The sequence below is a fragment of the Zootoca vivipara genome, chromosome 8 (assembly GCF_965207765.1).
Source record: "Zootoca vivipara chromosome 8, rZooViv2.hap1.1, whole genome shotgun sequence".
Lineage (NCBI taxonomy): Eukaryota > Metazoa > Chordata > Lepidosauria > Squamata > Lacertidae > Zootoca > Zootoca vivipara.
In genome coordinates this window covers 80,006,309-80,029,962 of record NC_142591.1, presented here as the reverse complement: position 1 = coordinate 80,029,962, position 23,654 = coordinate 80,006,309, and the positions used below count along the sequence as shown (strand labels likewise).

At 44.4% G+C, this 23,654-nt stretch overlaps 1 protein-coding gene across 1 annotated transcript; it reads left to right on the top strand.

The window, feature by feature from the left end:
* Positions 1-266: 266 nt before the first annotated feature.
* On the top strand, positions 267-18,824 carry LOC148684911 (solute carrier family 2, facilitated glucose transporter member 5-like). Its single transcript, XM_088675991.1, has 10 exons — positions 267-337; positions 1,274-1,398; positions 3,884-4,036; positions 4,130-4,255; positions 8,079-8,266; positions 10,063-10,173; positions 13,002-13,103; positions 16,406-16,481; positions 16,605-16,732; positions 18,643-18,824. The coding sequence occupies exons 1-10, from the start codon at positions 267-269 to the stop codon at positions 18,814-18,816; spliced, it is 1,254 nt and encodes a 417-aa protein (XP_088532117.1). The 3' UTR covers positions 18,817-18,824.
* The last annotated feature ends 4,830 nt before the right edge of the window (positions 18,825-23,654 follow it).

Here is a 23,654-nt window from a genome sequence, read left to right as displayed (position 1 = left end):
TTCTGTGGGCAGGACTAAGCCAGCATAGACGTCACTGAGACAAGAGTGTGAATGTGCTGGGAATGTGGGCTTGGCTGACTGGCCGTGCTCTTGAGGATTTCACACAGCTCTTGTGCTCTTAGCTTTTCCTGTCACGTAATATGTAGAGAGGCCCTAATGCTGAACGTTATGTGTTTCTCTCACAGGACATCCGAGAGTTTTTTAACTTAACAGATTATACTGAGATGGACATCGAACTTTCTCACATGAGCCTGGTCACAACTGAAATGACGTTCTTGTTGTTTGGAAATATTGTTGGGTCCCTTGTTGTTGGCTGGTTGGTGGAGAGATTTGGCAGGTATAAAGATAAACACATGACAGGTAAACTACGCTAGTCCTGCATTCCTGCATTGCAGGGGGTTGGACTAGATGACTCTGGGGTCCCTTTCAAACTCTGCAGTTCTATGGTTCTATGAGAGTCATGGAGGTGGTGTTGCTGCTGAACTACATGCCCCCCCCCCCAGTAACATCAAATAAAAGATACAACGTCATCGCTATTGCTGGTTTCATTCCCCCTGCCTAGAACATTAAACCACATGTAAAGGGAAATGCAGGATGGAAATTCAGTGGTGTCAGATCACCTTCACCTATTACTAGCCATTTCAGAGAGGGATGTGGTGGCGGCGGGGGGGGGGGGGAGAGTATGATCTAATGAGGTTCCTCAAATCCTATTTGATGACCATTAATCAGGTAATGAATCTTTGTTTTAAGAAGATGGGAAGACACCCTCCAAATACAAGCCAAGCCTACCAATGTGGTTTTAAATAATGATGTTTCTGGCGTAAGACCTAATATGAGTGTGCATATTTTCTACTTTGCCACTGGGGAAGGGCCATGTCAGTTGTAGAGCGTATATTTCTATGCAGAATATTTCATGCTTTTTCATCACTATCCTCAAAGTAAGAGAATTTACCTAGCATGGCAGCAAATATCAAATTTCTAGCTAATATAAAAATAAATAAAACTTTGAGCAATGTCTCCTGAAATCTGTAGGTGGGGGGGGGGAAACAAACGGGTTCCCGGGCAATTTTACCAGGCTTGGGAGTGGGAACTTCAGTGCCTTGAGGTACTTTTTGTCTCTTTTCAAAACTAGCAAAACCAAAAGAAATTATCCCCCAAACATTATTGACCGTATTACAATTCCATAGTTTTTCTCAATTGTCTGATCTTTTGATTGTACCTTACATTCATTGGTATCGCTCCCCCCCCCCAACCCCTTTTACTGTCTTTACAGGAAAGGTACATTAGTGATAGCTAACGTTTTATGCATTACCTCTTCTGTGATATTACTTTTTTCGCTTAAGTTAAGAATCTATGGATGCATCCTCTTCACCTTCTTCTATAGTGGAATATGTTCAGGTGAGTCAGGGTCCTGGATTCAGCATCTTCCTTCTTCTTTTTTTAAAGAAAGAAAAAGAAGCCCAGTTGCAAGGCGGTTGCGAAGGCGGTTGCACAGTGCCACCTTCCCCCTGGTGGTAACAACAACAACAACAACAACAACAACAACAACAACAACAACAATTTATTATTTCTACCCCACCCATCTGGCTGGGCTTCCCCAGCCACTCTAGGCTGCTTCCAACAGAAGGTTAAAAATACATTAAAACATCAGTCATTAAAAACTTCCCTAAACAGGGCTACCTTCAGATGTCTTCTAAATGTCATATAGTTGTTTATTAAGGGGTGATAAGATGAACTCAGACAATGATCTGGTTTAAAAATGGCCACAACTTTATTGGCTACAGATGTAGGTAGAACTTTGGCTCAGGCATTGGGCGTACAGTACATCCAGTCCAGGCTCCTGCTGGAAAGATGAAACAATTTCAGGGTTTTGGCAACCAGTCCAATAAGACAGGACTCCATCCATGATCTGATACGGCCTCGGTCCTATATACCTGAAGGAGCATCTCCATCCCCATTGTTCAGCCCGAACACTGAGATCCAGCGCCGAGGGCCTTCTGGCGGTTTCCTCACTGCGAGAAGCAAAGCTACAGGGAACCAGGCAGAGGGCCTTCTCGGTAGTGGCGCCCGCCCTGTGGAACACCCTTCCATCAGAGGTCAGGGAGATGAACAACTACCTGACATTTAGAAAACACCTAAAGGCAGCCCTGTTTAGGGAAGTTTTTAATCTGTGATAGAATCATAGAATCATAGAATCATAGAGTTGGAAGAGACCACAAGGGCCATCCAGTCCAACCCCCCTGCCAAGCATATTTTAATGTAACCCCCTGCCAAGATATTTTAATGTATTTTTATATTTGTTGGAAGCCGCCCAGAGTGGCCGGGGAAACCCAGCCAGATGGGCGGGGTATAAATAATAAATAATAATAAATAATAATAATAAATATCCACAATCTTCAGTCTTCGGCTCTTCTGCCAACTGCGCTGAGAGTGTTCAGTGGAGCTGGCTTAAATGCATCACCGGTGAGCCGGGCATGAAAGCAGACAATGCCTAGCCAACCAGCAAGGCACTAACCAGCAATAAGGGCCTCTGATTGGCCCATTTGAACAAAAGGTTGGGGGGGGGCAATCATGCCCAGATCAACTAGCCAAGGGAATTCCCAGATAGTTGGACTGTTTCTAACAACCCAGTACAGCTGGTGTGCTAAACTGGAACAGAATCCAGACATGGGGGATGGGCAACTCAAGACATGGCCCAAGCTGTTAGTGCAATTTCACCCAGTCTAGGTTACACCAACAACCTTGAGTTGAAAAAAGATATTCACAGAAGACCAAGAAAGAAGAATAAATGAAATGAAATGAATATCCTGCAAAGAAACTTTTGTGTGAAGAAATGAGTTTGATGTTTTGTTTTGTTTAACATAAAATATTTGTCATCCCAAGGATGTGGTAATTTGCATGCAAATTATTCTACACTGTGGGAAGCAGTGTTGTTGGATTACATCAGGCTTCCTCAAACTCAGCCCTCCAGATCTTTTTGGCCTACGACTCCCATGATCCCTAGCTAGTAGGACCAGTGGTCAGGGATGATGGGAATTGTAGTCTCAAAACATCTGGAGGGCCAAATTTGAGGAAGCCTGGATTACATCGTCATTTCAAATGCTCTGGCTTTGGCAAGGAACATGGGGAAGAAATTTTCAAAGTTGAGAGGCAGCAACTGAGAACACCTTTCTGTGTTCATGCGGGCCTCAGTTTTGCTTAGTGCTACAAGTGGGTAAAATCTTCATATCTATGGTATCAAAGGCCATCTCACCTTGCAGTTTGACCCACTGGCCATACATACAAGTTGTGAAGGATTGCATTTTGCAGAAGTCCACAGGGGTCATCGTGACATCATAGGAATCTACCTAGGTGAATCACTGTGCCATGCAGACATGCCTATGCATCTCTGCGCATCACATCATGTGTATATTGTGAATGAAGGAGCGTCTCCACCCCCATCATTCTGCCCGGACACTGAGGTCCAGCACCGAGGGCCTTCTGGCGATTCCCTCATTGCGAGAAGCCAAGTTGCAGGGAACCAAGCAGGGGGCCTTCTCGGTAGTGGTGCCCGCCCTGTGGAATGCCCTCCCATCAGATGTCAAAGAGAAAAACAGCTACCAGACTTTTAGAAGGCATCTGAAGGCAGCCCTGTTTAGGGAGGCTTTTAATCTTTAATCAATTATTTTATTTCATTTTTCTGTTGGAAGCCACCCAGAGTGGCTGGGGAAACTCAGCCAGATGGGCGGGGTATAAATAATAAATTATTATTATTATTATTATTATTATTATTATTATTATTATTATTATTATTATCCCTTGAAATCATACACTTGTTTATACATTTCTGCACATTATGTCACACACTCATTGTGAATTGTACTTTAATTTATCATCGAACCAGGAATAATCTTCTGTGTTGTCCCTCTGTATCTTCTTGAGATTTCCCCTAAAAGCCTGAGGGGAGGCATAACCATGATGCACCATCTATTTTCTTCTCTCGGTTATCTGTTGTCTGAGATACTTGCTCTTGAGCAACTTCTTGGGACCCAACAAGGTAATTCAAAGAAATTGATATTTTGGCTTGAAGTATATCAAATGTTCCACCACAGTTTTTTCTGCATTATCATCACACTATCTCCTTGCACAGGTCTCCCAATTCTGGCAAGCTTTCCTGTAATCATGCCAATACTTCAGAGCCTTGTGCTTCGCTACCTTCCTGAAAGTCCTAGGTTTCTTTTCATCAAGAGGGGGGATGTAGCGAGTGCAAGAGAAGGTAAAATGCTCTAAATTGTACAGTTTTTTTTTGTTAATCTTCTTAATATAGAGTTATCAACAACCATTTTGTAGCGAAGCAGATACACATAAGGTGGAATCCAATACTAGTCCTGATCAGAACAGATCCAATGAAGTAAATAAACATGACTAACCTAGGTAACCTAGGGACCCAGGTGGCGCTGTGGTTAAACCACTGAGCCTAGGGCTTGCTGATCAGAAGGTCGGCGGTTCGAATCCCTGTGACGGGGTGAGCTCCCGTTGCTTGGTCCCAGCTCCTGCCAACCTAGCAGTTCGAAAGCACGTCAAAAATGCAAGTAGATAAATAGGAACCGTTACAGCGGGAAGGTAAACAGCGTTTCTATGTGCTGCTCTGGTTTGCCAGAAGTGGCTTTGTCATGCTGGCCACATGACCTGGAAGCTATACGCTGGCTCCCTCGGCCAATAATGCGAGATGAGCGCGCAACCCCAGAGTCGGTCACGACTGGACCTAATGGTCAGGGGTCCCTTTACCTTTACCTAACCTAGGTAAGGGATGTGGGTGGCACTGTGGGTTAAACTACTGCGCTGCTTGGGCTTGCCGATCGAAAGGTCAGCGGTTCGAATCCCCACGATGGGGTGAGCTCCCGTTGTTCGGTCCCAGCTCCTGCCAACCTAGCAGTTCAAAAGTACGCAGTGCAAGTAGATAAATAGGTACCACTCTGGCAGGAAGGTAAACGGTGTTTCCGTGCGCTGCTCTGGTTTCGGTGTTCCGTTGTGCCAGAAGTGGCTTAGTCATGCTGGCCGCATGACCCAGAGAAATTGTCTGCGGACAAATGCCAGCTCCCTCGGCCTGTAAAGCGAGATGAGTGCCGCAACCCCAGAGTCGTTCGCAACTGGACTTATTGTCAGGGGTCCCTTTACCCTTTACCTTTAAACCTAGGTACATTGATTTCAACAGGTTAACTCTTAATAGGACTTAATATACAACCCATTGCCATGAACCACATGGAGATGTTGTGGCAGGATTGGCCACAGGGAGATGAGGAATGGGATTTGAGCTGGCCAAACAGATTCTGGCCCATTGCCTATACTGACTCCCAGTACGTTTCCAAGCACAATTCAAAGTTTTGGTGCTGGTCCTTTAAAGCCTTGGCCCAATACACCTGAAGGAACATCTCCACCCCCAGCCTGGACACTGAGGTCCAGCACCAAGGGACTTTTGGCAGTTCCCTCACTGTGAGAAGTGAAATTACAGAGGGAACCAGCAGTGGCACCCACCCTGTGGAACACCCTTCCACCAGATATCAAAGAAAAAACCAACTACTGTATTTTATGCTGCTTTTATGTTGTATTACAATTAAGTGTTTTAAATTTGTTGTTAGCTGCCCTGAGCCCGGGTTCTTGAACCAGGATGGGTGGGCTATAAATAATAATAATAATAATAATAATAATAATAATAATAATAATAATAATAATAATTACCACCAGACATTTAGAAGACATCTGAAAGCAGCCCTGTTTAGGAAGTTTTTAATATTTGATGTACTATTGTATTTTAAGATTTTGTTGGAAGCTGCCCAGAGTGGCTGGAGAAACCCAGCCAGATGGGCGGGGTATAAATAAATTATATTACCAGTATTATTATTATTATTATTATTATTATTATTATTATTATTATTATTATTATTTGAAGTGCCCTACTGTTTGCCCGTCACTTGAAACAATAACTATTCAAATGTCTGTGCCCACCCAGCTCTTCAAAATGAGAGCCAAGGGAGCCCAGCCAGCATTCAGACAATGTCTTAGCTCATGCCTAGACATTTTCATTAATTTTTTAATACTATATTTGTGTTGTTGTTTAGTTGTTTAGTCGTGTCTGACTCTTCATGACCCCATGGACCAGAGCACGCCAGGCACTCCTGTCTTCCACTGCCTCCCGTAGTTTGGTCAAACTCATGTTCGTGGCTTCGAGAACACTGTCCAGCCATCTCATCCTCTGTCGTCACCTTCTCCTTGTACCCTCAATCTTTCCCAACATCAGGGTCTTTTCCAGGGAGTCTTCTCTTCTCATGAGGTGGCCAAAGTATTGGAGCCTCAGCTTCACGATCTGTCCTTCCAGTGAGTACTCAGGGCTGATTTCCTTCAGAATGGATAGGTTTGATCTTCTTGCAGTCCATGGGACTCTCAAGAGTCTCCTCCAGCACCATAATTCAAAAGCATCCATTCTTCGGCGATCAGCCTTCTTTATGGTCCAGCTCTCACTCCCATACATCACTACTGGGAAAACCATAGTTTTAACTATATGGACCTTTGTTGGCAAGGTGATGTCCCTGCTTTTTAAGATGCTGTCTACGTTTGTCATTGCTTTTCTCCCAAGAAGCAGGCTTCTTTTAATTTCGTGACTGCTGTCACCATCTGCAGTGATCAAGGAGCCCAAGAAAGTAAAATCTCTCACTGCCCCCATTTCTTCCCCTTCTATTTGCCAGGAGGTGATGGGACCAGTGTCCATGGTCTTATTTTTTTTTGATGTTGAGCTTCAGACCATATTTTGCACTCTCCTCTTTCACCCTCATTAAAAGGTTCTTTAATTGCTCCTCACTTTCTGCCATCAAAGTTGTGTCATCTTCATATCTGAGGTTGTTGATATTTCTTCTGGCAATCTTCATTCCGGCTTGGGATTCATCCAGTCCAGCCTTTCGCATGATGAATTCTGCATATAAGTTAAATAAGCAGGGAGACAATATGTTGGAATCTGGGGGTCGAAAGGCCAGCTGGCTCGGCCCCAGCTGGAGCGTCTTGCTTCAGCCTTGCCACTGCAGAGATTCATCGACCTCTGCTCCGATGTGATCAGTGACTCAAGCTTGCAGACTTGAGCACACTTTACTCAGCAGAGTAAACTGCACAACAAAAGAGGCTTGAGGCGGTAGGTACATATGAATCTAGTGATTTATTATACATAAATCAAGACAAAGAAATATGTCGTCTCTCCTTACTGTCTTCTCAGAGAGAGACCAAAAACAAAAGCAATGCAGCGGAAATTCCGCTCACGCCAGCAAACTGTGCTGGAATGTAAACAGACATGTGGCATGCAACAATCCCATGTCTGCAACAAAAGGTGGAATGGAATCCCAACACAATATACAGTCTTGCCATGCCCCTTTCCCAATTTTGAACCAATCAGTTGTTCCATATCCAGTTCTAACTGTAGCTTCTTGTCCCACATAGAGGTTACTCAGGAGACAGATGAGGTGATCAGGCACTCCCGTTTCTTTAAGAACTTGCCATAGTTTGCTGTGGTCGACAAAGTCAAAGGCTTTTGCGTAGTCAATGAAGCAGAAGTATATGCTTTTTTTCTGGAACTCTCTAGCTTTCTCCATAATCCAGCACATGTTTGCAATTTGGTCTCTAGTTCATCTGCCCCTTTGAAATCCAGCAACAGATAAAGAGGGAAATGTACACCTATTGCCTCCAATTTCAATTCACAGTCTTTTTCACAGTTTACATATAGTGAGAGACACTTTTGTCATAGACATCTTGCATTTGGGGAAAAGGGAGGGGGGGAGAGATGTGTTATTGTTCTTTTGTTCTATTGCTTATTTTTAGTTTAGTAGGAATGCGTCAGCATCATGTGGTTAGGTCCTTTGTTTATGTATTTTGTTTTATTAATGTGAGAGATTAGGAGGTCCCGAGCTTGGTTGGCTGCATTCAGTTGACAACAGTATGGCTTGTTTGTTGAGGGAGGAGAGTAGGTTGTTGGGCCAGGTAAGCCATAGTGATTCGCGTGCTGTTGGGAAAGTTTCCTCCTTTGAAGTCTAATCATCTCTTCCTCTATCCACACACAGTTCTGAAGAAGCTAAGAGAAAGGGATGAGGTGGAGGATGAGATTCAAGACCTGAAGCTGGAGGACATCACTGAGAAGGAAGAAAAGAATATGAATCCACTAAAATTGCTGATGACCCCAAGCCTACGACGAGAAGTCTTCCCCATAGTTGCCTTGATTGGTGGAGAACACCTCCATGCCCTCAATTCGGTAAGGAAAGCAGGGTCCCAAGATGTTAGGAGGGTGAGCCTGCTAAACTGAGGGTGCATTTCAAACCAAGTCCAGAGGCATCGATTATCACTCTTTGTCTCGAAGAATGCCCTAGATCTTTTCACTAAGGGAGCTGTTTCGTTCTCCGGATTCTATTCCAGGGGCTGGGACTATCCAACACCCTTACTGGGAAATCTGTGGCCCAGCCAGGGTTGTTGGATAGCCAGTTCCCATCACCTCCAGCCAGCATGGCTAATGATTAGGAATCAATCAATCACTCACTCATTTTATTTATTTATTTATTTATTTATTTATTTATTTATTTTTGTTAAATCCGTGCTCAAGGCAGCTTACAACTTATGAAATAATACATAACAACAAATACAACAGAAGCAGTCATCAACAATAATGGGTGGAATAATGGGTGGATTTGTCCAAAAACATCTAGGCGTCCCTGACCATTGTGAATGGTCATGTTCTCCTGGAAACATGGGTGTAATGTTTGGGTCTCTCCCACAGAAGCGAGACAACTCTGGCAGCAGTTAACTCAGGTTTATTGCTCAGAACACAAAAAACACTCTGGAGCTCAGTCACTCAGCATCTGCTTCCAAATTAGCTGTTGCCGAGTCTGAGTTCCACCCCTTCCTCTTCCCACCTTTAAAGCCTCACTTACACTTCCTTTCCTGTTCATGCCTCTCTTTAATTCTTGCGAGCCTACATGTCTTCGGATAGGTTATTTCCGGTGGCCCTCCCTCTGAGTCCGAGCTTAAACTGTCAGTCTGTGATCTTCTCCCTGGAACTCCCCCCTTCCTTCTCCTTGTTCTCGGAACTCAGGCTTCTACTGCAACTTGGCTCCTCCTCCCTCGTTCCTCATTCCTGTCTAATTACCTCCTCCTGTCTCTCCACACTCTCTCCCTCTGTCAGCAACAGGACGCAGCTGACAATGGGTGCCAATAATAATAATAATAATAATAATAATAATAATAATAATAATAATTTATTTATACCCCGCCCATCTGGCCGGGTTCCCCCAGCCACTCTGGGCGGCTTCCAACAAAATATTAAAATACAGAAATCCATCAAACATTAAAAGCTTCCCTAAACAGGGCTGCCTTAAGATGCCTTCTAAAGGTCTGGTAATTGTTGTTCTCTTTGACCTCTGGTGGGAGGGCGTTCTACAGGGCGGGTGCCACTACCGAGAAGGCCCTCTGCCTGGTTCCCTGTAACTTAGCTTCTCGTAGCGAGGGAACCGCCAGAAGGCCTTCGGCACTGGACCTCAGTGTCCGGGCAGAACGATGGGCAGAACGATGGCAAGTAAGTCCTGCCCCATATAAATGATAAATTGTGCTCAGTATTTCCCTTTATCTGTGTGAATGCACTGACTGTCCCAAGGTGAGCTTCATGACCAAGTGGGGATTTGAACCTTTTGTCTCCCAGGTCCTGGTCTAACCACTCTAACCACTACACCACACTGGGTCTCAAGGAACCTAGAAGTAGTTAAATCTTCTAGATTAAGAGCAGCTGACATCCAAGGTTCAGGAGAGAGAGAGAGACAGAAACAGAGACAGAGAGAGACACACACACACACAGAGAGAGAGAGAGAGAGAGAGAGAGAGAGAGAGAGAGAGAGAGAGAGAGAGAGAGAGAGAAGATTATTGAATCAGAACACTGAGTTCAACATCCTGTTTCTCGCATTAGCCCACAGTGGAGTCTTCAATTTCTAATAACCTTAGGCGACCACCAGTTGCTTCTTCTAGTCACTCAAGGCGCTTTCCATTGTGTTGGTCTGATTTCAGGCATACTATTACTCAGAAAGAATCTACCTGGCTATGGGAGTATCAACAGATAACCTCCAGCTGACTGTTATAAGCGGAATTGTTTTTTATTGCTGTGCAACTGCATTTGCGGTAAGCCTCCCCCAGATTCTTATTCTCTTGCTTTCTAATTCTTGAAAATTAGTCTTCTTAAAAGGACCGGTCTTTGCTGCGACCGTTTACATCCCTTCCATAGCTATTTATGGTGCAACAGCTCCCTCCGCCCTCAATAATTCATGGGAATTGTAGGTCTATGAAAGTTCCCTCATTCTTCTTTGAAAGAGAACTCCATAGATGCAGTTCATGGAAACTGTAAATTGACTGTTGCATGTTATTATTATTTTTTTTTAAAAAAATCCCTTTTCAAATTTGTTTTAATATGTTTGATGTTATGATTTTTTCTTCACTTGAGATAGAAAAGAAAACTCACATCCTTCTATCATAGAACTGCAGTTCCCAAGATCCTTTGAGAAAGCTGAAGGGAGTGATCCTATGCACAAGAGGCTGGTGTAGAGCAAGCCAGTGTACATTAACATGGTGTTAAGGTACATGAGATCCAGTTTTAGGGTTGCTGCTGCTCTGCTTAACCATGGCAGAGGGGAAACTGCAAAGCACTCTACGTGGGGCTACCTTTGAAGGTGACCCAGAAACTACAATTAATCCAGAATGCAGCAGCTAGACTGGTTACTGAGAGTGGCCACCGCAACCATATAACACATGGTCTAAAGGATCTGCATTGGCTCCCCAGGCGCATTTCTGAGCACAATTCAAAGTGTTGGTGCTGACCTTTAAAGCCCTAAATGGCCTCAGCCCAGTATACCTGAAGGAGCGTCTCCTCCCCTATCGTTCAGTCCAGACATTGAGATCCTCTTCCAAGGGTCTTCCACTGGCTCCCTCACTGTGAGAAGTGAGGTTACAGGGAACCAGGCAGAGGGCCTTCTCGGTAGAGTCACCCTAGAACACCCTCCCTTCAGATGTCAAGGAAATAAACTGACTTTTAGAAGCAAAATAAAACAAATCCTTCAGTAGTACCTTAAAGACCAACTAAGATTTATTTTGGTATGAGCTTTCGTGTGCATGCACACTTCTTCAGATACGCTGAAACAGAAGTGCCAGACCCTTATGTATATTCAGAGGGGGGTGGGGTGGGTGGGAATGGGTGATGGGCTGATGGGAGTGGTAAACCTGTTGATGGCTGTTAACGACTGCTGATGACTGCAATAGGTCCTGCGGGAAAAAAACAAGGGCTGAGGTGCTAAAGAAAGCTTGATCATGCATAATGAGATAAGAATCCTATGTCTTTGTTCATCCCAGGTGGCTCCATGGTTTTAAGCTTGGTAATGAGTTTAGAAGACATCTGAAGGCAGCCCTGTATTGGGCAGTTTTCAATGTTTGATGTTTTAGTATGGTCTGATATGTACTGTGAGCTGCCCAGAGTGGCTGGGGAATTCAGCCAGATGGGTGGGTTATAAATGATAATGTTGTTGTTGTTGTTGTTGTTGTTGTTAAACAAGCCTTTAAAATAGCACTCTATGCCACATTGCCAGGTCACGAGACTGGGCTGAATGGGCTTAAGTCACCCCTCTCTGATCCCATTCCTGCCACACACCCAGAATATCCCCTTTTTTGGAACTCACACTGCCCCCCAGTTCTGCCAACCTGTATCTTTGACTGAGCTGGGGTTGGGTAATTGAGGCTAGGGGATCCACTGCATCCTAAGATGCTCATCCTGGCAGACCTCATGAGCCTGTGATGCAGTTGTTACCTAAAGACTGCTAGCTAAAATATCTCTGTAAACCTCTCCCATGTGGCCCCTTGCTTTGCTTTTTTTTCTAAACGAATCTTCTGCCCCAATGTTCAACTCTTTCCAAATGGGGGAAATGAGATCATGGGGTTGGAAGGGATCCTGAGGATCATCTAGCCCAACCTCCTGCTGTCAGGGGTTCTTGCAACTACTCCAGAGTAACGACGCTCCACATGCTTGTCTTTCAACAGTATTTTATTGGTGCACTCTATTTACAGTGAGACAGGTGTGGAAAACATGTCTGCTCATTCCGATGCAGAATCCGGCACTGCCCCGCCGTGTGACTTCCTCCAACATAAGAGTCTCGGGACAGTAAACCTCCTTCCCCTTTTTCTCCTGCGTAATTTCGGAACCGGAGGAAAGGGTCTACACTCCATGCTTTCCTTCTCCCCCCTTTCCCCCTCTATCTCCTCCCTCCTGTGTACCCAGGGCTCTCCCATGCTGCCAGAGCCCTGGCATGCTCCCTCCACTTCCTGACTGGTTTCCTCAGCGCCCTCGCTACCGTCACTGCTTGGGGAGGAGCTACTTCTGATGCAAGGGGGCGGTTCTCTACACTGTCTCGCCCTTACACCTGCAATGCAGAAATATGCAGTTGTCCCATATGGGGATCGAACCTGCAACCTTGCTGTTATCAGCACCATGCTTTAAGCAACTGAGCTATTTGACCTTATAATCGTGGCTGGACTCTTCTGCACCTTTTCCAATGCTGTGACATTGTTGTTGTGAAGATTTTGTCTAATGGCATTATTACTTCAGCAGTTCTATCTTCAGTCCCCTCCCTGTTGATCCCTTACAAAGAATTCACTTTTTTCACAGCTGCCATGTGTTGGGGACAATATTTTCTTTGAGCAGCTCACCATGTAGTGAGGAGATTTTAGTGGGGACAATTGCCCCAATATGCACCGTTTATGCTTTCTTATACTGGCACTCTCAAAGAAATCCAAAAGGGTCCTTAGCAGGGAGAGAAGCCAAGCTGGTATTTCTTCAGCATGACTTGTTTGTATGTATGCTTTTAATTTTATCTTTAATAGTGCTTTCTGCCAACTGTACAGGTAAAGGCATAAGCTAACCAGCTTGTAGCTAAGATGATCTTTCTCTTTCTCTTTATACTCTTTAGATCTATCTCACTGATTCTAAGGGGCACAGGTTGCTGCTTCTCATTGGCTTTGGAATGTGCATCATTTCCTGTATTCTGTTAACCCTGAGCCTGGAACTGCAGGTGTGTGATTGGTGGCATTTAGAACTGAGAGTGACTAAGAGGGCTGCTCTTTGCCGCTGTCCCTTCCTCTGTAACAGCTCCAAAGCAATGGTCAAGTAGGCAGTAGATGTGGCAGAACATTTATTTTCTTGAAATATTTTCCATTTTCTCATCTCCCCTGTGAAAGTCAGGTGGGCGCTCCACTCCAAGGCAAGAGATCTCAAAGAGATCTTCACTCTATGGGACAACAGAGATGGTAATTGCTTAAGAGAAAACTTTATGAAGATACGTTCCCGAGCGCAATTCAAAGTGTTGGTGCTGACCTTTAAAGCCCTAAGTGGCCTCGGTCCTGTATACCTGAAGGAGCATCTCCACCCCCATCGTTTAGCCCGGACACTGAGATCCAGCGCCGAGGGCATTCTGGCGGTTCCCTCATTGCGAGAAGCAAAGCTACAGGGAACCAGGCAGAGGGCCTTTTCGGTAGTGGCGCCTGCCCTGTGGAACGCCCTCCCATCAGAGGTCAAGGAGATGAACAACTACCTGACATTTAGAAAACACCTAAAGGCAGTCCTGTTTAGGGAAGTTTTTAATCTGTGATATTTTAATGTATTTTGGTACTTGCTGGAAGCCACCCAGAGTGGTGGGGGAAACCCAGCCAGATGGGTGGGTTATAAATAAATAATAATAATAATAATAATAATAATAATAATAATAATAATATTAATAATACAGCATAGGTAGTATCTGACACCCAACAGATTAGCAAAAAATGTCAAAATCAATAAAATGTAACTGTTGGAAGTGTAAAACAACAGAAGGAACCTTCACATGTGGTGGCCATGTAGCATAAGTAGAAATTATTGGGAAATGATTTTTAAAAAAATATTTTGTTAAAAACCCAGAAGCACTACTGCTGGGGTTAATAACAACAGAAGTTTCCAATAAAGAAAGAAAGTTGTTTCTTTATGCCACAACGGCTGCCTGTGTATTATTAGCACAAAAATGGAAAACTGATAAAGTGCCAATGAAAGAAGTCTGGCATATAAAACTGTTAGAATATATGAAGTTAGCAGGGATCACCACTGGAATAAGAAACCAAAATGATGAAAGATATATAGAAGACTGGATACTATTTACAAAATATATGGGAAAGTATTATAAGCAAACCTAGCAGGATGGTAATTTTTTCAGCAGAGTAAGAAATAATTAAAGAATATAAAAGCGGTTGTGATAGATGGGGTGAACTAAGGAAAGATGAGGAAAAGAGGGGTTAAAAGGAACCATGGAAAGAGAGGATAGGAAGTCAATGAATGTTTTCTGATTTTTTGTCAATTATTTAAAATCTTTGAAAGGAAATATTTTGTTGTTGTTGTATGATTTTTGCTTATGCTTTGTTGATGTGGAATGTTATCAGGAAAGCAGATAAATACTGTAAAATATTTTTTTTTAAAGAGGTGGCAGTTGCAAATATGGGTTCCTATCCTCCAGAAGTTGGATTCCAATTTGCATCAGCCTCAACCAGCATGGTTAATGGTTAGGGGTGATGTGAATTATGATCCAGCAACATCTGGAGGGTGCCCCTGTGCTCAATAAAGGATACCTGGCTGTCAGAGATGGCTGTGGCTACTCTTGAGTAAAGACGCTCCACTCCGTCTTGTCTTTCAGAGTTTTATTGTGCATGCTATTTACAGTGCAAGAACATCAGCAAACATGACAGCTCAGTCCATGTCAGAACCCCGCAATGGCTTCCTGTGGGTTTTCGCCCAGCATAAAAGCCTGGGCACCCCAAAGCGCCGCTCCCTGGCCCTACGGGTGGGCGTGTGCCTCAATTCGTGTGTCGGAGGGAAGGGCTGCCCTGTGTCCAAAAGCCCTCACTGTTCCTCCTCCCCTATCTCTCTCTCCAAGCGGTGCTGGGACTCTGGTACATGAGATAGCCCTCTCTCTGCTCCACTAACTTCCTCATTCCTTTCCCCTGACTCGCTGCTTGTGCTGACGCTGGGTGAGGAGCTGGTGAGGATGATTGGTGGGGGCTCTCTGTAGAGAGACCCCCTGACACTGGCATTAAGGATTCATCCACATTTGAGCCTGATCTCATGTGGAATCCATGCTTCCTCTGTTTGAATCCATGCTTCCTACACACACACACACATGCACATTTGCAGTTGGAATCGAAGAAAAAATCCACTTGTTCCCATTAGTACCAGCTGGCATTTCCTTTTGTCTTTGTCCTGTCTTCCAACTTGTTTTTTTTTAGAATGTGTTCATTTTTCACAAACAGGGCATACATGCAGAAATCAGCTGAGACGTCAATGCACATTTTCAAAGAAATTGCATCTGTCACAAAGAGAGCACACATCCACACATTCCCAATTCATTGCAAACTTCTATGGCACACTTCATTTTACGTTCAATCCCCAAAAGATAGGCATTTTCAATTCCAAAACAGGAAGATTATTATAATCAATGGTAAGAAAGGGGTGGGGGGGTGAAGCAGGAAGATCTGGAGAATTTGTTGTTTTTCAGTTCCTGAATTGCACAAATCTGATTAACATAAAAATAAAAATGAGAAACGAAACTGCAGCAGAGGTCATAAAAATAGGTGCCACTGCTACCCACACAGAATTGGTGTTATGGGGAGGTAGGGTGTGTGGAAAGGGAAGTAGCCAAAAAGGATACTTCATCCCACTTGGGGGGGGGGAACTGAGGAGATGTTTCTTTTGCCTTGAATGGAGTTGTATTATTATTACTATTATTATTATTATTATTATTATTATTATTATTTGGATTATCCTTGGATTTGTGAAATCTGAATTTACTGGGAGGAACATGCAGAATAGGAGCTGTTTGAGTGCTACTACATGTTGGGACGCGGGTGGCACTGTGGTGTAAACCACTGAGCCTTGGGCTTGCCGATTGGAAGGTTGGCGGTTCGAATCCCCATGACGGGGTGAGCTCCCATTGTTCGGTCCCAGCTCCTGCCAACCTATCAGTTCGAAAGCACATCAAAGTGCAAGTAGATAAATTGGCACCGCTCTGGTAGGAAGGTAAACGACATTTCCGTGTGCTGCTCTGGTTTTGCCAGAAGTGGCTTAGTCATGCTGGCCACATGACCCAGAAAAACTGTCTGTGGACAAATGTCAGCTCCCTCGGCCAGTAAAGCGAGATGAGCACTGCAACCCCAGAGTCGTTCATGACTGGACTTAACTGTCAGGGGTCAGTTACCTTTTACATGTGGAAAATGCTGCCTAAATATAGACGCATGAAATCCAGCTGCAAATGACCCCCAGTATGTGATGAAAATACTACCCTATTTTCTTCAACAGACCACCATCCCAGAAATGGTGTATTTCAGCACAGTTGTTGACCACTTGTTCATCTTTGGAGAAGGCTTGGGAACAGGTAAGTGCTCAGATGATGTGCTGTGCTCTTTAGATGATGCAAAATATATGAATACAATAGATACCCCCCCAAAAAAGGTGAAAAGGTGGTATTCAATGCCCTGAATAATTTCTCTCTACTTAGGTCCTATTCCATCTGTAATTGTGATGGAGTTGTTTCTTCAGTCATCTCGGTCCTCAGCCCTTGTGATTGCAGGGATAGTGCATTGGTTAACGAGCTATCTTGCAGACGTGACAACCATTTATGTGGAGGTGAGTGATTTTGAATGTCAGTTTGATAAAGAGTGCATCGTTTCAGTCACTAAACTAAGCTCAACCCCTTCCCACACCATTATTGTCCCCCTCCAAACCCGCAAATGAAGCCATTTCCCTCGAGTGATTTTGATTTATCTGCCATTATTACTTTCCCTTCCCCAACCCAGTCAGTGCGTTTTTGTTAAAGCTAAATGTTAAATTGTTTCAGAAATATACAGTATACATTTGTCAGCTGGGTTGCGTGTAGTGATGGGGAAACTTTGCCCTTCCAGATGTTGCTGGGTTGTAAATTCCAACACATCTGCATAATGGCCATCCTTGCTAGGTAGGGCTTATGGGAGTTGGAAACCAACAACTTCTAGGTGGCCACAGCTTCTACATTTAGTAGGTAGGCTTGGGGTTCAAATGCCCAGTTGGTCATGAAGCCCATGGCCAACCCATGCCTTTCGGCAAATCACTCTTGCTCTCAGGTGATAACCCACATCTCGTTGACAGAGCACATGGTTTGCATGCAGAAGGTCCCAGAATGAACGCCTGACACCTTCACGGAAGCCCTCAAAATACCTCTGTCTGAGAAGCTGTAGAGCTACTGCCAGGCAGCGTAGACAATAGCAAGTTAGATGGACAAGTAGTCTGTCTCTGTAGAAGGCAGGGTTATGTGTTCATAACTGCGATTGGTTTTCTCTTGCCACAAGGAAGAGAGACACCAGCCATTATTCCTTACAACAGAGGAATGGTGTCATGGGACCACCAGGGGGCAGCGGAGAGCCCAGGAAGTTGGGGGCAGGGCTCTCCGATGGAGATGGAGCCCGAGATGTTAGCGTCTCACAACATCCCTTGGAAGGTGATGCTGAGTCTCGGGAGGCGGCACAGAGCCTTGGGGATGCTGAGAGTGCAAGGTTCCCAGATGGAAGGTTTGAAGGGTCAGACTAGAGCGTGCAGGAGGGGGAGGCTCCAGAGGAGATAGCACAGGCTCCATAGCTGAGCAGCTCTGGGGGAGAGGGTGCTTCACCAGCCCCATCCCCCCAACAGCGAAGGGGGGGAGCATCGCGAAGAGAGGAGGAGATTCAAGGCGCCCAGAGTGTTTTGTTGGCGGAAGTCCTGACGGGCGGTGCTTCTGGATTCTGACTCAGACTAGGGCAGTCATGGATTTTGATGCTCTGTTTTGTACATATGTATATAATAAAACTCTGTATAAACCAGCCACAGAGTTTGGAGCACCTTACTCCTGAGGAAGCAACTAGCATCATTACAAATGGTGTCAGCAACAGCTGTAGCACGCACAGCTTGGAGACCGGATCTGTCCCATGCCTCCTCTACACTGCCCTCTTGGCGAAAAGGAGGTGCTGCTGGTTTCCTGATGTAGATCTTTATTTCAGCATCACCCTTTTCCTGATATAGATCTCGCCCCTTCTTCCCTAGTGGGATGTATATGCCATTCTGTGGTTTGCCTCAGGTGCCGAAATGTCATGGGCCAGCCCTGGTCATAAGGGTAGCGGTCACTCAATCATTAGCGAGCAGCGCAACAGTAGGGAGGACTCTGCAGAGTCTCCTTCCCCACCTCCAAGACCAATAGTACCTTCCAAGGCAAGAAAGACTTACCTGGGTTTTGGGGTGGGCTGGCAAGGCTCTGGGGCAAGTGGTAGCAGCAGGAAGGAGCCAATCCTCAATGTGCAAGACAACATGAAGCAAAACTGAGGAGGGCCAACATGGGGCAGAAATGCCAGGAGCTGGTTCACAATATACCCCTCATCCTGATCTGCCATCTGGTGCAAATGTGGCAGCAAGGGTAAGAGGATGGCTGGTCTTGAGCAGCTTGTGGGGGAAAGTCAAGGAGAACATTTGTACAACAGGCAAATAAAACGATTCTGATTCTTTCCTCCCCTCTCCTTTCCTTTCACCTCTAGGCATATATTGGAGCCTTCATTTTCCTTCTTTTCTGGCCTATCTCTGTAGCCACAATTTTCTATATCTTCCTGTATGTCCCAGAAACGAAAAACAGGACCTTTGTGGGTATCAGGAGACGCACGGCGTTGAAAAAGGCTGTGAAGGTCCACATCCAGAAGAAGGCAGAAAAGTAGAAACTCAGGAAGCACTCCTTCCAGCAGATTGTTTGTTTGTTTGTTTGTTTGTTTATTAAATAGATTTTTAAGACTAATGGAATGATTCCAAAAGAGTAGTTACTGTTATCCTTCAACTCTCTATGCCCAGTTGGCTAAATTTCAATAGTAGCAACTTCCCTCCTGGGCTGAAGACAAGACCTTCTTTTCTCCTCCCAACCTGCCCTGTCCCAACCCACCCCAGTTTCCTGCATTTTCTGCGAAAGCGGGAATATTTCAAGAAAGCAACAGACCTACGCCTCATCGGTTGCCACCCTTCTAGACCTCTGCAGTTGTTTGTTAATATTGTGTGGCTGAAATTTGGGCTGGGCTGAACTAGATGCACCTCTGAAGTTGGATGCAGCTCAGTGGTTTTCTTTATTTGTTACTGATATGCAGCAATGGCAGCTTGGGAAACAGAAGCCTGTTAAGTCTGAGTCGAGTCCTATAAGGAGAGATGGAGAAGTGCGTAACTCATGCGGGGGATAAATTCTCAGGAATGACCCTCCTGAAATTATTGCATAGTCAAAATTCATGGAGGATGGGAGTTGGGGGTCCAACAGTATCTGAAGGACCAGTTCCCTCATGTCAGGCTTAACTCAGGCTTAACCCCCTATTTATGAAACCTCAGTACTAAGCTGACACTCCCTGCCTTTTGCAATCCTAAATGGATTGCTGCTCATGTCCTAAGTAGTCTGAAGTAAATTCAGTCTGAATGTAAACCACTTACAAAGACTATCGGTCGTCGTCTCATGAGTGTGGAGAACCAGCCCTTTGACTTCTGTCTACAAGTGGTTTGCATTCAGTCCACTTACACAGAGACTTCTGAAAGGATTGTTCTCTCCATCAATCGGCTGATGGGAACAGAAGCCACCTCCGGAGAGCCAGTGTGGTGTAGTGGTTAGAGTGTTGGACTACGACCTGGGAGACTGCAGGGTTCGAATCCCCACTCAGCCGGGAAGCTCGCTGGGTGACATTGGGCCAGTCACCATCTCTTAACCTAACCTACCTCACAGGGCTGTTGTAAGGATGACATGGTGAAGAAAGTGCACCACGTTGAGCTCCTTGGAAGGAAAGGGTTGCATATAAATGTAATAAACACAAATATAATGCTCAATGTAGCAATTTATCCAGGAATACCTTTTAGAAAGAAGGAAGGAAGGAAGGAAGGAAGGAAGGAAGGAAGGAAGGAAGGAAGGAAGGAAGGAAGGCCTCTCCTTTCAAAGCAAGCTGTTGGTGCCAATTTTCTGCTTGGTACTGGCACCATAATGATGCCAGGTGAGCAACAGGTGGGCCACCCATACACCTCTGTGCCCAGGTCTAGTTCCCTATCTTTGAAGTACAGCTTCCAATCACAAACTGATTTTACCAGGGCTATCCTTTTTCTCCAATCACAGTGCTGTGATTCCTGCCTAATGCTTATACTAAAAGGGAAGTATGGGCAGCTATGCCGAAGAATTGATGCTTTTGAATTATGGTGCTGGAGGAGACTCTTGAGAGTCCCATGGACTGCAAGAAGATCAAACCTATCCATTCTGAAGGAAATCAGCCCTGAGTGCTCCCTGGAAGGACAGATCGTGAAGCTGAGGCTCCAATACTTTGGCCACCTCATGAGAAGAGAAGACTCCCTGGAAAAGACCCTGATGTTGGGAAAGATGGAGGGCACAAGGAGAAGGGGACGGCAGAGGACGAGATGGCTGGAAGCTATGAACATGAGTTTGACCAAACTGCGGGAGGCAGTGGAAGACAGGAGTGCCTGGCGTGCTATGGTCCATGGGGTCATGAAGAGTTGGACACGACTAAACAACTAAACAACAACAACAATGGGCAGATGTCTTGGACCACATGTGTGTGTGTCTACGGCAAGGCAACCATAAACGGAAAGCTGTAGTTGTGTGTGTCAAACTCTCCATCTGCTTGGGACTGGAATGAGGAGATTGCAGATCCAACAGATCCTTCCCTGAATTCAGAGCTGCACTGGACACTCATCAGCGTGTTCCTCCTAGCAAAAATTCTTGGAAAGTGGTACAATTCTTGCAGATATATTTTCTGCCTGATCAAGGGTTCTTCAGAAACTTTACTTTTTCTAGTGCTTAATTGCTTCCACAGGATGGAATGGCGCACTCTCCATACCTGAGGAAGAAGGGTAGTTTCTTTTTCAATGCAAGAGGAAGGGGCAGGTCATTCAGCGATGAGAGAAGGTAGTACAGACCCGAGATATTTTGAAATTGCAAAACAACAATTGTCACCACTCCTTCCCAAATCGAGAGGTACAGTACTCAAAGCTTGCCAAGTTGTTCTGTCCCTGGAGGCATAAAATCCCCCATTTACTACTCTCCAGAAATAAAAACACAATAGTCATACATTAAAGAACTAACAATGTTATGCCCTTTCAAGTCCTCAAATTCTTTTAATTTAAACTCTCCTCCCTCTTCTCTTAATAAGTTTCTGTAAGTTTCTGCCGAATGGTAGGGCCAGGCCTGAAAAAGAGCACTCTTCTTCATACAGCATATAATTAACTTTTGGATTTCTCTACTGCAAAGTTTGGCTACTGACTGAAAGGGGCTTTAAAAGAATATGACACATGGGGGATTGCAGGATTGGCCTATAAATGTGGATGAGAGAATGTCCCATAAGCATTTTATTCCTTTACTGTTTCCTTAGATCATTGCAAGCCCCAGTTCTTGTGAATCTAGGATTCCTTAATAGAAAAAAATGACTGTGGAATTTGAGTATGCACACAGTTTGTGGCAGCTTTTGTTTATTTTGCTCTCTTTTTTTCTCTTCCGAACTACATCAACAATCTGCACATGTGGACATCGATGTAGTGATGAAACACTGCAAAAAAAAAAAAAAAGTAGCAGGAACCTCAGTACGGATTCTTAGATGGAATCTTTCTGTCTGAGACTGAACTTATTGCACTTGACAAAGCCTTTTTAAATAAACTTTCAGCAAGCATTTAAGGCAGGCATGTCAAACCTGCGGCCCTCCAGATGTTTTGGACTACAATTCCCATCTTCCCCAACCACTGGTCCTGCTAGCTAGGGATCATGGGAGTTGTAGGCCAAAACATCTGGAGGGCCGCAGGTTTGACATGCCTGATTTAAGGGATGCTGCCCCACCCCATGATGGCTTTTATGATTAACTGGTTTTCCCTACCATTCATTTTGCAACTTTATTTCACATGGCTTAGAAGCTATGGTGTTCAGGAGTACATAAACGGGTGGAAATACTTCATCAGTTAATTATTTAATATACAGTGGTGCCTCTACTTACGAATAACCCTGCTTACGAATGTTTCTACTTACGAACGGAGCTCCGTCCGCCATCTTGGATGTGGTTTAGATAGGATTTTTTCTACTTACGAATTTTTAGATAGGGTTGCTTCGACTTACGAATTTTTTCTCCCAATGCATTCCTATGGGATTCGACTTACAATTCTTTTCGACTTAGAAATGTGTGTTCGGAACGCATCAAATTCGTAAGTAGAGGTACCACTGTGTGTGTGTATATATATATATATATATATATATATATATATATATATATATATAAAATTTTATCCTGATACTTTATCAGAGCCCATGTTTGCTTCTGCACATTGGCAAAACATGGCACAAAATAATATTGGTCCAACTGAATGTACAATACCATCACGTTTTCATACCATCAGTTTATACTTCTGCTTGTCTTCTGGGGCAACACAGAGCAGGCCCAGCAGCTGGGTCTAGTCTTCAGGCGGCTCCTCCATCTCCTCTGCTTTTTCATATTCAGTATCCATCATTTTATGACTTTGAACCACAGCTGTGGAGCTTTTAACCATCTTCCCATTGCCCAAGATTACTTCAGTCACACACAGGCTGTTATTTCTGCAACACTTGCAGCCGGTGACAGAGTTCAAGGACAGTCAATATCATGCCTGGCTTGTTCCATGCCGCTAATCTCAAAAATAAAAGGAGATGTCACCTTCTACCCTTCCGAGTAGAGATAGCACTGCCACTGGCCCTGGAAATCTGGTGAAAATCTGAAAAAGGTGAAAGCATGGCACCCAAGGTGCTACAAACTGAGTTTCCCCCACACAGAAGCATTATTGCTTATCAAATATCTTTTTCTAGAGAGAGAGAAAGCACTGCAAAGGCCCATTTATACAGCTGGGGAAACCTGTTGGAACAAAACTGCCTTCAGTTGTTTTTTTGAAAGTGCAGATAGCAGGTGCCTGTTGTATCTCAACAGGGATGCTATTCCACAAAGGGGGGCTGCCGTGCTTAAAGACCTCCTCCAAGTAAATGCAGAGCAGTAGATGATAATCTAATTGACCAGAATGGGCTCATATGCATCTCTGTACCCAGATCCAATGTGGGTAGAAATGCTGGTGAACCACCCAAATAATAATTATTTTCAGATACAGTGGTACTTTGGTTCTCAAACTTAATCCGTTCCGGAAGTCCGTTCCGAAACCAAAGTGTTCCAAAACCAAGGCGTGCTTTCCCATAGAAAGTAATGCAGAATGGGTCGATCTGTTCCAGACTTTTAGAAACAACCCCTAAAACAGCAATTTAAGATGAATTTTACTATCTAACAAGGCCATTGATCTATAAAATAAAAGCAATAATCAATGTACTGTACTATAAAATAAATAAGACACTATTGTAGATGATAAAAAATAAAATTAATATTTTTTTTCTTACCTGCACTGATAATAGTCATTGTTTGGATGGGGGGGCTTTTATCCATTTTCGCAGTCACACAATCAATCAATCAGTAGCTGAACTGGGTTCCACACAGTCACAAAAACAAATGGACCGAAAAAGCTTCAAAAA

Bases quoted from the DNA above. Each gene is read 5' to 3' on its own strand.
- LOC148684911 (XM_088675991.1), top strand. From the start codon at position 267: ATGACGTTCTTGTTGTTTGGAAATATTGTTGGGTCCCTTGTTGTTGGC. The intron at 4,037-4,129 runs GTAATTCAAAGA...CTCCTTGCACAG, and splicing joins ACTTCTTGGGACCCAACAAG to GTCTCCCAATTCTGGCAAGC. The intron at 4,256-8,078 runs GTAAAATGCTCT...ATCCACACACAG, and splicing joins TGTAGCGAGTGCAAGAGAAG to TTCTGAAGAAGCTAAGAGAA.